This window comes from Erythrolamprus reginae, chromosome 4 (assembly GCF_031021105.1).
Source record: "Erythrolamprus reginae isolate rEryReg1 chromosome 4, rEryReg1.hap1, whole genome shotgun sequence".
NCBI lineage: Eukaryota > Metazoa > Chordata > Lepidosauria > Squamata > Dipsadidae > Erythrolamprus > Erythrolamprus reginae.
The window spans coordinates 135,744,883-135,757,317 of record NC_091953.1 but is presented as its reverse complement, the minus strand read 5'-3'; the positions used below and the strand labels follow the sequence as shown (position 1 = coordinate 135,757,317).

The following is a 12,435-nucleotide window of genomic DNA, read 5'->3' as shown; positions in this document are numbered from 1 at the left end:
ACTACAAAGACCGGGTTGGGAAAACATTCTTTGTAGAGAATGTTTTCCAAAATACCTGGGAAGGTATTTTCGGCCTCCGGAGGGCCTCCAGGAAGGGCTGGGGAGGCACTTGGCCAATAAAGAATTCTCTTCTCCTCTCCTCTCCTCATCTCCTCTCCTCTTCTCCTCTTCTCCTCTCCTCTTCTCCTCTTCTCCTCTCCTCTTCTCCTCTTCTCTTCCCCTCTCCTCTTCTACTTCTCTTCTCCTCTTCTCCTCTTCCTTTTCTTCCCCTCTTCTCTTCTTCTCTCCTCTTCTCCTCTTCTCTTCCCCTCTTCTCTTCTCCTCTCCTCTTCTGCTTCTCTTCTCCTCTTCTCCTCTCCTCTCCTCCTCTCCTCTCCTCTTCTCCTCTCCTCCTCTTCTCTTCTCCTCTTCTCCTCTCCTCTTCTCCTCTCCTCTCCTCCTCTTCTCTTCCCCTCTCCTCTCCTCTTCTCCTCTCCTCCTCTTCTCTTCTCCTCTTCTCCTCTCCTCTTCTCCTCTCCTCTTCTCCTCTTCTCTTCCCCTCTCCTCTCCTCTTCTCCTCTCCTCCTCTTCTCTTCTCCTCTTCTCCTCTCCTCTTCTCCTCTTCTCTTCCCCTCTCCTCTCCTCTTCTACTTCTCTTCCCCTCTTCCTTTTCTTCCCCTCTTCTCTTCTTCTCTCCTCTTCTCTTCTCTCTCTTCTCTTCCCCTCTTCTCTTCTCTTCTCCTCTCCTCTCCTGCTTCTCTTCTCCTCTTCTCCTCTCCTCTCCTCTTCTCCTCTTCTCTTCCCCTCTCCTCTCCTCTTCTACTTCTCTTCTCCTCTTCCTTTTCTTCCCCTCTTCTCTTCTTCTCTCCTCTTCTCTTCTCCTTTTCTCTTCCCCTCTTCTCTTCTCTTCTCCTCTCCTCTTCTGCTTCTCCTCTCCTCTTCTCCTCTTCTCTTCCCCTCTCCTCTCCTCTTCTACTTCTCTTCTCCTCTTCCTTTTCTTCCCCTCTTCTCTTCTTCTCTCCTCTTCTCCTCTTCTCTTCCCCTATTCTCTTCTCTTCTCCTCTCCTCTTCTGCTTCTCTTCTCTTCTCCTCTCCTCGTCTCCTCTTCTCTTCTCATATGTTTTGGCCCCCAGTCCCTTAATCATCCTGTTTTTTCTGCACTCTTTCTAGAGTCTCAACATCTTTTTTTTTATATAGTGCAGTGACCAAAACTGGATGCAATACTCCAGGTGTGGTTCTTCCATTCTTCTCCCTCCTTGTCTTCCCTTAGAAATCTTCCCAAGAAAAGATGCTGGATAGGGTTTCATCTTGTTCTGCAAAACCCCAAACTTAAAAACAAAATAAAGGAAAGGTTTTTTTTTAAAGATTGCCAAAGCTTATGGGCATTGAGGGAAAGATAACGAGTGTAAAAAAGTCCCAAACAGCTGAAGTCAAGAAGAATAAACACCAGGAACAGAGACCGAAAACACTTAGGAATATAAGAAAGAACAACTGGAGGAATTTGACCTTGTAAATAAAGTTCCTGCTGAGATAACGGACGGCTTTCTTGGAAACTATGCCAAAGTAGTGTGTTATCGCTTTTTTTTTTGTTACTGATATTGTGGAAGAAATTGGAAATTGCCCACCGAGAGATAATATCACTCAGTTTGTCTCATGCTCGCCTTCGTGTTTGAGGTTTTGTAGAATCTGTGCATTAAGAATAGTAGGATTGGTTCACGCTTCCTGCACATAGATATGACTGAAAAGCAGGGCTTTGTTGTACCAACAAAATGCTGCAAGAAATGAATATGTGCAAAAGAGAAGCATGTTTAGCAGATTTATATATATATGATAATAACACGAGTTTTCGGAGAGGGGCGGCATACAAATCCAAATAATAAATAAATAAATAAATAAATAAACACAAACAAGAAAAGACCAATGTAGAATTGAATGCTTGTAGATGAGACTAGCAATAGCACTTAGACTTAAATGCCATTTTATTGTGCTTTACATCCCTCACTAAGTAGTTTACAGAGTCAGCCTCTTTCCCCCAACAATCTAGGGTCTTAATTTTACTCACCTTGGAAGGATAGAAGGCTATCAATCTTCAGCTAGTTAGCATCAAACTCCTGACTGTGGGCTGACTCAGAATAGAAACATAGAAATATAGAAGTTTTAACAGCAGAAAAAGACCTCATGGTCCATCTAGTCTGCCCTTATACTATTTTCTGTATTTTATCTTAGGATGGATATATGTTTATCCCAGGCATGTTTAAATTCAGTGACTGTGGATTTATCTACCACGTCTGCTGGAAGTTTGTTCCAAGCATCTACTACTCTTTCAGTAAAATAATATTTTCTCATGTTGCTTTTGATCTTTCCCCCAACTAACCTCAGATTGTGTCCCCTTGTTCTTGTGTTCACTTTCCTATTAAAAACACTTCCCTCCTGGGCCTTATTTAACCGTTTAACATATTTAAATGTTTCAATCATGTCCCCCCTTTCCCTTCTGTCCTCCAGACTATACAGGTTGAGTTCATTGAGTCTTTCCTGATAGGTTTTATGCTTAAGACCTTCCACCATACTTGTAGCCCGTCTTTGGACCCGTTCAATTTTGTCAATATCTTTTTGTAGGTGAGGTCTCCAGAACTGAACACAGTTTTTTATATATATATATGATAATAACACAAACAAGAACAGACCAACGTAGAATTGAACACTTATAGGTGAAAGTAGCAAGAGCATTTAGACTTATATAGCACTTCATAATACTTTTACAGTCCTCTCTAAACTGTTTACAGAATCAGCCTCTTGCCCCCAACAATCTGGGTCCTCATTTTACCCACCTTGGAAGGATGGAAGGCTATCAATCTTCAGCTAGTTAGCATCAAACTCCTGACTGTGGGCTGACTCAGTATGCAATAGCAATAGCATTTAGACTTATATACAGCTTCACAGTGCTTTACAGCCCTCTCTAAGTGGTCTACAGAGAGTCAGCATATTGCCCCCAACAATCGGGGTCCTCATTTTACCCACCTTGGAAGAACAAGGGGACACAATCTGACGTTAGTTGGGGGAAAAATCAAAAGCAACATGAGAAAATATTATTTTACTGAAAGAGTAGTAGATGCTTGGAACAAACTTCCAGCAGACGTGATTGGTAAATCCACAGTAACTGAATTTAAACATGCCTGGGATAAACATAGATCCATCCTAAGATAAAATACAAAAAATAGTAAAAGGGCAGACTAGATGGACCATGAGGTTTAGTTTAGTTTTATTGGATTTGTATGCCGCCCCTCTCCGGAGACTCGGGGCGGCTAACAGCAATAATAAAACAGTGTACAATAATAATCCAATACTAAAAATGATTAAAAACCCATTAATATAAAAAACCAAACATACATACAGACATACCATGCATAAAATTGTAAAGGCCTAGGGGGAAAGAGCATCTCAATTCCCCCATGCCTGGCGGCAGAGGTGGGTTTTAAGTAGCTTACGAAAGGCAAGGAGGGTGGGGGCAATTCTAATCTCTGGGGGGAGTTGGTTCCAGAGGGCCGGGGCTGCCACAGAGAAGGCTCTTCCCCTGGGTCCCGCCAAGCGGCATTGTTTAGTTGACGGGACCTGGAGAAGACCCACTCTGTGGGACCTAACTGGTCACTGGGATTCGTGCAGCAAAAGGCAGTCCCTGAGGTCTTTTTCTGCCGTCAGTCTTCTATGTTTCTATGTTTCTATGATGGAAGGCTGAATCAACCTTGAGCCTACTGAGATTCGATCTGCCAAACTGCTGGCAGTTGGTGATCAGCAGAAGGAGCTTGCAGTACTGCACTCTAACCACTGTGCCAGCAAGGCTCTTTGAGTAGCTTGCAGTGCATAGGAAGGGAGGAATGAATGAATGAATGAATGAAGGAAGGAAGGAAGGAAGGAAGGAAGGAAGGAAGGACAATAGTAATAGCACTTAGACTTATATAACACTTCACAGTGCTTTATAGCCTCTCTAAGTGGTTTACAAAGTCAGCCTGGGATTTCTGGTGGATTCCTATAAAGCTTTTCTTGTTATGGGTAGTCCAATTTCTCTCGCTGCTAAGTGAGTTTTTGCCCCATTTCACAAAGTTTCTCACCACATTTGTTAAGCTACTGTCGTTAAATTCATAACACCATCATTAACTGAATCCATCTTCCACAACTGACTTTGCTCATCACATGACCCTGGGACATGGCACTGAACTGGTTATTGAGCATCAAACCACATGACAGCGGGAATGCTGCGATGGTTGTAACTCTGAATAAATCATCAAAAGTCACTTTTTCCAGTGCCATTGAGTGGATTTGCTATCCATGTCTATAAGAATGTGGAATGCCCTCTGTAGACATGATAGGATTAAATCTACATGCCTGGTCAAAGGTAACTCACCCCTTTGGTTAGTTTAGGGAAATAATTATTTATTTATCCTTCTGTTTGTCTAACACAATGATAGGCAAAGTTGGCTCTTCTATGACTTGTGGACTTTAACTCCCGGAATTCCTGAGCCAATCATGCTAGCTTGGGAATTCTGGGAATTAAAGTCCACATGTCATAGAAGAGCCAACTCTGCCTACCCCTGGTGTAAGGCAAAAACTAATTAGATGCTCTGACAGGATTATGTTGGCTTGCTACATGTGACAAATTAAGCATTTGCATTTTAATTAGGTTAAGTGAAGAGTTAATGTTTTATACTTGTGTACACAAGAATTTCGTTATAAAATATTAACTGCAAGCCCAAGAAAAGGAGAGCTTCCAATCAGAAGCTCTTCACACAGAGAGATTCCTGGCCCCGGACAAGCTTTGCTTCAAGAAATCATTTATTATTTAGATTTGTATGCTGCCCCTCTCATGTCTCTGCATCTGGTTATTTACACCACTGTAACTTTAAATGGTCACTAAATGAACCATTGTAAGTTGAGGACTACCTGCACTGATCCTGCTTAGCTTCTTCAAGGCAAGCCAAGTGGATTTAGCTGGGGATATCTACCACCTGATCATAGCTGATAAGAGGACCCCAACAAAGTTCAACAAATAATAAACACAGCAATTTGGAGGGGGGAGCATAAGGAACCTCCTACAGAAGCCACCAAGCATCTGTGACTTTGAAAATAATCCAAATCGTTCAGCGACCAAAAAGAACGACCAAGAAGAATCTGAATTTTATACTATTTGGAATAAAGTTTATAAGTGGATAGATAAAAATTAAAATTAAATGTTATGAGAAATGTATGAATATATTAAAATGACTTTAGAATTTCTCTTTTATTAACTTAATTTTATGTTTATTAGAATGTGTGAACAAAATTCTTCTTTTCATCTAGATTAACATGTTGACTTAATGATTTAAGAATATATTCTTTTTTCTGTATTAAAAATTAACTTCTAAAAAGAGAGGGGTAATTGTAACCCCTACTATGTGTTTAAATGTTTGTATGTCTGTATGTTTTTTAATGAAAAAATTAATAAAGTTTTATTTAAACAAAAAGAAAATAATCCAAATCACTGTTGTTCATTTTACCCAGATTAGGAATTTGAGTGTCATGGTGAATGGACTGGAAGCGCTGGATAAGAATAACATCCTTGCCGTCCGCCGGGAAGTCGCTGCTCTGCGAGCTAAGTTGCAGGAGTGTGAAAAGGATCGAAACCAGACCGTTCAACATCCCTACTTCCCACCTGGTAAGTCATTTGTTGCGATGGAAATTTGAGGAGCAGGGAGGGGATCCCGGAAAGGGAAGAGGCCTGGTTTCCTTGCTCTTAAGTGCCTAGTAAAAAATCAACAAAGGAAAGTTTCGTAAATCCAGCGATGGGCCTCACGGTGGAATGGAGGGAACGCCGTTCTGGTGGTGGTAATGGAGCGCGCAGCCTCACTCCATTGCACGCACCACACACGCACAACTGGCGTGATTCTGGTAAAAATTACTGGGGGGGGGTGTTTGCTTCTGCACAGTTTGATGTTTGATGTTGTGAGGTGGTAGGTTGGAAGTTAGACCGGAAGATGTTGGGAGGATTATGGGTTTTGGGTTTGATGCTTTCCATGCGGTAATCTATACAGTATAAAGGTTTGTTTCACCAAGTTCATAGCGTCTCTTGAGTTCTGCCTGTAGTTCGCAAGAGCAAATACGTTGCAGGAGCGAAAGATCTGGTCTGGATCTGAGTTTGTTGAAGGACTTGTTATTTCTGGCAATGTGGTTAATGGTCTTGATGAATTGCTGTTTTATTTATTCATTTTTGCATACCACTTTGCAGAAGTGGGGGGCTATTGAGACATCGTTATACTTGTGCTCAGGTCCAATTCTGGTAACTTCCAAAATGTCTTCTTGGGCGATTGTTTGTGCATGTGAGTGATGGAGGGGGATGATATTTCTTATTTTTGTTATATCTGATTCATGGCTTTCTTCAAGATCAAAGAGGATAGCATTCTTGAGTTTTTGTTCACGTTCCATGGCATCCTTGACTAGGTTAGGGATATTAGTGGTAGATTTAGTGGGTTTTTGGAGTGTTGGAAGTGGTTGAGGTTGAGGTTGGGGGTGGTGTAGTGGTGCGACTTGCATGGCTTGCTTTCTGCTCTCCCACACTGCAGGCAAATTAACAAGTCACGTGGCTGGAGCTTGGGGCCGCACGGCTCTCCCCACCTCCTCCCCACACCACATGCCATCTTCCTTCCCACCGCACCGCATGCAAGCACTGGAGAGAAAGATAAGGCAGGTGGCAGACGGAGGAGTGCTCGGGGGAGGCGGCTGTCGACAGAGCGCTCAGGGGAGGCGGGAATAGTGGCCCGTCACTGCCTAATTCCATATTTAAGGATCTGTGTTATGATGACGTTCCTAAACCCATCCATTCAAGCCGTGATCTTCAATCCCTCTCCTGCAGGGATTGAGAAAAAAGAGCATTAAAGATCAGAATAGAATAACAGAGTTGGAAGGGATTTTGCCCTAGGGCAGTTCCACCATAGGAGGTAATAGGTTCCTATATTTTTTTTTACATTTCCAACAATATGGTGAAAGTTTTGGGAACATTATAGATAGTCGTGTGGAGGGGAGATGCCAATGATAAAACATTTTACACAGGTTTTCTTTGTAAGATATTGCCATTGTTAATTTATAACAGTGATAGAGCCCACCTGGATGGGGTTGACAAGCCATTAGCCGTTTTTGATGGGTTCCATCAACTATCAGACAGATAGTTTTACTGTGTTCAGTTCTGGAGACCTCACCTGCAAAAAGATATTGACAAAATTGAATGGGTCCAAAGACGGGCTACGAGAATGGTGGAAGGTCTTAAGCATAAAACGTATCAGGAAAGACTTAATGAACTCAATCTGTATAGTCTGGAGGACAGAAGGGAAAGGGGGGGGACATGATTGAAACATTTAAATATGTCAAAGGGTTAAATAAGATTCAGGAGGGAAGTGTTTTTAATAGGAAAGTGAACACAAGAACAAGGGGGCAAAATCTGAAATTAGTTGGGGGAAAGATCAAAAGCAACATAAGAAAATATTATTTGACTGAAAGGAGTAGTACATCCTTGGAACAAACTTCCAGCAGACACAGTTGGCCAATCCATAGGAACTGAATTTAAACATGCCTGGGATAAACATATATCCATCCTAAGATAAAATACAAAAAATAGTATAAGGTCAGACTAGATGGATCATGAGGTCTTTTTCTGCCGTCAGTCTTCTATATTTCTATGTTTCTTAAAAAACCTCCAGGGATGGAGAACCCATAACTTCTGGATGCAATTTTGTTCTACTGATTAATTGTCAAGAAATCCCTCCTTAGTTCTAGGTTGATTACTTTCCATCTGTTGCTTCTTATTATCCTGCTTTCAGGGACTTTGGAGAATAGTTTGACTCCCTCTTCTTTGTGGCAACCCCTCAAATGTTGGAACCCTGCCATGATGTCACCCCTAATCCTTCTTTTCATTAAACTAGACAAACCCAATCAATCGATTGGATTGAACAGAGTCTACTCCTTGAAATTCAGAATTTGGTGCCAACATGGTCCTTGGTTTATAATGACTGGCAATTGGCGAAGTGTTTGCAACTTTGCCAGATTGGAGTTGTCTCAGGGGGAAGGAGTCTCTATAAATTGAATGAATAAATTAATAACCAATCAAGAAATAAAACCAAAACGTAGATTAGAACCAAGGAAAAAGAGCGAAACCGACACCCATCACGTCAGAAAATAATCTGGCATAAAAGCCTTTAAAAAAAAAAAAAGGCTGAATAAACAAATATAGCCAGCGCTAAATTGAAACATTCCATTTCTCCCGGCCTGAAAATTTTGAAGTTATATATGGGCCTCCTGACACTAATAGCTATTGACAGGCTATTTCCTTTATGAATTTGTTTCATCTGCTTTTAAAGCTATTAAAGTCAGCTATTACTCCTTCTTTTGGAAGAAAGCAAATACTGTAATTCACATACAGGCTGTGTGATAAAGTAGTTCCTTTTGTCTCCCCCGAATCAACCACCATTTAGCAACAGTGGGTGACCCACGATGCTGTTAGGATGACAAAAGAATAATAATAAGAAGCCTTCATCTATTTCCATCCCCCATCCCCGACACAATGCATAATTTTATACATCTCTATCAAGTCGTCTTTTTAGACGCATTTTTTATTTTCTCCACTTAAAAGGGCCACTGGTTTTAACCCTGGGGAATTGTTCCAAATTTATTCATCATTTTGATAGTCCTTTTTATGCATCTCTTAATGCATCTTCGCCAACCCTTCTACGGTTTCTCGGAGACACCGACGATAAGATCGGTGCAGAATTCGGAGCGTGTAACACCATGAAGGCGAACCTACAAAATGATATTGATCAAAAATTGAACGGGTCCAAGACAGGCTACAGAAATGGTAGAAGGTCTTAAGCATAAAACTGATCAGGAAAGACTTCATGAACTCCCATCTGTAGAGTTTGGTGGACAGAAGGGAAAGGGGGGGACAGGATCGACACATTTAAATATGTGAAAGGCTTAAATAAGGTTCAGGAGGGAAGTGTTTTTTAATAGGAAAATGAACAAAAGAACAAGGGGGCACAATCTGAAGTTCATTGGGGGAAAGATCAGAAGCAAAGTGAGAAAATATTATTTGACTGAAAGAGTAGTAGATGCTTGGAACAAACCTCCAGCAGACGTGGTTGGTAAATCCACAATAAATGAATTGAAACATGCCTGGGATAAACATATATCCATCCTAAAAAAAAAATACAGGAAATAGTATAAGGGCAGACTAGATGGACCACAAGGTCTTTTTCTGCCGTCAATCTTCTATGTTTCTATGTTTCTACCCAATTCCTGCAACCGTTCTTCATTATGTTTTAAACCCCCAGTCCCCTAATACTCTTTGTTGCTCTTCTCTAGACTGTTTCTAGAGTCACAACATTTTTTTTTACTTCTTTGAATTGCTTAGCATCTTGGCTGGTATGAGCTTTGACAGTGTCCAGCCATTGTGTTCTGGCTGGTTGGTTGTCTCTTTTGCTCTCCTCTGAACTGTTTCAAGAGTCTCAACATCTTTTTTTTTAATATTGCGGTGATCAAAATTGGATGTGTGATATTCCAAGCATGGTCTTACCCAGACATATGAGATGAACCGGATCCTAGATTTATTCCCTTATGCCTAGAAAAGAGGGCTCTTTTGAAGGAATGGCTTGATAGAGGGATATGTCTCTGGAATCCAAAAAAACGTAAGTGACATTTCTCTCTCTCCAAGGACTTCAGATCTTTTACTAGCAGGAAAAAAAGAGAGAAAAGAAATGGGGATAGAGACCCTTTCCATTTTCAAACACTGCTTTAAACTCCTTGCTTTCCAGGTGATCGTTTTATTTTCTCTTTGAAAGATGACAAACCTTTTGCCTGCTGGGTCAAAAGTGTGTAGCAAAAAAAGAAAAGAAAAAAGACCCACAAAATACAAGCGTGCCACCACAAAAGACTTAGAAAAGGACACTTCATTTTTTCAAAGAAGTTTTAAAATATATATATATCTGAAAGCCATCGTTTTGAGTTCTTGTGGGAGGTGAGAGCAATGTCAGTGGAGATTTTCTATAACTTCTGAAGCATCCCCTCCTGTCTTAAAATACTTCAAATTTAAGAGTTAGGAAACAGTTACTCGGGGAGGAAAGTGGTAGTTTATTGCCGCAATTGTCCAAAATGTCACACCAGTTTTGTTAGAAGTTGCAACGCTCAAATTGAGCTACAGAAACCATTTTTCGAGAAGATTCATAGAAGCAGATGAACGCTTCAGGGCACCAAAGACTATAAATAGCAGAGTGCTAAACATCTAAATACTTAAGCTTAAGTAATTAGATTATAAACTATGTTATGAATAAAATACCACATACCAAGTGCTAAACGAATAATACGCACTAATAACACATCTATAAACTTGCAGTCATCCAAGAAAACAGGAGAGAGTAAAAAAACAGCATAGGAAGCATTAAAAAGATATTGAGTATGTCTCATCTTCGATTAGGGAGTGACATGATAGTGGTCTTCCAATATTTAAGGTTGAATAGGGTCAGTGATGGGTTCCTACAGGTACGGTGAAGTACACAGGACAGTAGGGGGGGGGGGAAATGGATTTTTTTTTCTTTTTTTCCCTTCTGGGCTCTGGGTCTGTTTTTCCTATCGCAGTAAATGAGATTGAAGGTGTATAATTTTAGAAGAGCTGGTAGTTATTGTATGTTTTTGTGTGCCTGTGTGTAATATGTATGTACACCTATGGCATATATACATAGAATTAAAGGGTATATTTTGGATGTTCAGTAATAGTAAATAGATAGGGAAATTGTATCTCTTTGAGGTGAGGAGAGGCCAGGCACCCTAACCCAAATCCTTGACGTGAGTGACGTCAAGTTGGCCATCTTTAAGACAGTCACATGATCTTTAAGCCAACCCAGTCACATGATTGTCAAGCCACTCCCACCTGGTCGCAAGATCATATGCTGCAACGTCCTGCCTGTCGGCGACTACTTCAGCTTCAACCACAACAACACAAGAGCACACAACAGATTTAAACTTAATATTAACTGCTCCAAAATTGACTGTAAGAAATATGACTTCAGTAACCGAGTTGTCAAAGCGTGGAACTCATTACCGGACTCCATAGTGTCATCCCCAAACCCCCAACACTTTACCCTTAGATTATCCACGGTTGACCTCTCCAGATTCCTAAGAGGTCAGTAAGGGGCGAGTACAAGTGCGCTAGAGTGCCTTCCGTCCCCTGTCCTATTGCTCTCCTATATCTCCTATACCTTTCTTCTATTCCTATATCTCTTCTTCTATTCTTTCATTGATATGTTCTATTCCTATATCTTCTCTTCTATTCTTTCTTAGATATATTTTACTATGAGAATCTCCTCTATAACATTCATCATGTATTTTACTATGTCTATATAGATATATACCCACTAAAACCCTCATTGTGCATTGGACAAAATCAATAAATAAAATAAATAAATATTTTTTTAAAAAAAATGGCCAGAAAGCCACACCCACAAAATAAGCCACACCCACAGTGTCGTAGTAAAATTTTTGGAAGTCTTTCACTGAATAAGGTTCAAGTTATTGTCCAAAGCACCAGATGGCAGGACAAGAAGCAACAGATGGAAACTAATCAAGGAGAGAAGCAACCTAGAACTGAGGAGATATTTCCTAAGAGTTAGAACAATTAACCAGAGGAACCGCTTGCCTCATCAAGTGGTGAATGTTCTATAGTAGGTGGAGCTAGCCTCCAAGGATGGGAAAACACCACCGTTAGCCAATCAGGACTGAGTCTGAAAAGTTATAATGTGCCCAAACCCCTCCTCTTCAAGACTCAGTCTGTAGCCAAGGACAAGAAGTCTCCTTGAAGACTTCTCCAGTATTATTATTCATCTTATAGTGAGTGTTCTACCTGCCTTTAAACAGCTCCCCAGGTGACTCTTTCATCTCACCTGGGTTTAAGGCAGTCTCCACTATCAGCACAGCTGCTGCTCAGAATCAGATTTGGGTGATAACCCAACTTGCATCTCAATACCCAACCTGTGCTTCTTCACCACAGTTTGCTAAGATTCGGTTGTGTGGGAAACAGGGAAATTATCTATCTATCTATCTATCTATCTATCTATCTATCTATCTATCTATCTATCTATCTATCTATCTATCTATCTATCATCTATCTATCTATCTATCTATCTCTATATCTATATCTATCTATCTATCTATCTATCTATCTATCTACCTATCGGTAGGTAGGTAGATAGGTAGGTAGGTAGGTAGGCTCGGGGCGACTCACAGCAATAATAATACAATGTAAACAAATCCAATATTTAAGTTTAAGTTAATTTAAAACCCCAATTTAAAAACCAATCATACATACTGACATACCATGCATAAATTTTATAAGCCTAGGGGGAGCGAAAGTCTCAATTCCCCCATGCCTGATGACAGAGGTGGGTTTTA

General features: G+C 40.6%; 1 protein-coding gene across 1 annotated transcript in view; it reads left to right on the top strand.

Moving 5' to 3' along the window:
• OLFM4 (olfactomedin 4) overlaps positions 1-12,435 on the top strand; it is a 146,385-nt gene that overhangs the window by 118,237 nt on the left and 15,713 nt on the right. The window contains exon 5 of the mRNA XM_070751375.1: positions 5,512-5,665. Coding sequence (XP_070607476.1) covers positions 5,512-5,665 — 154 coding nt within the window. The remainder of the gene's footprint in view (positions 1-5,511; positions 5,666-12,435) is intronic.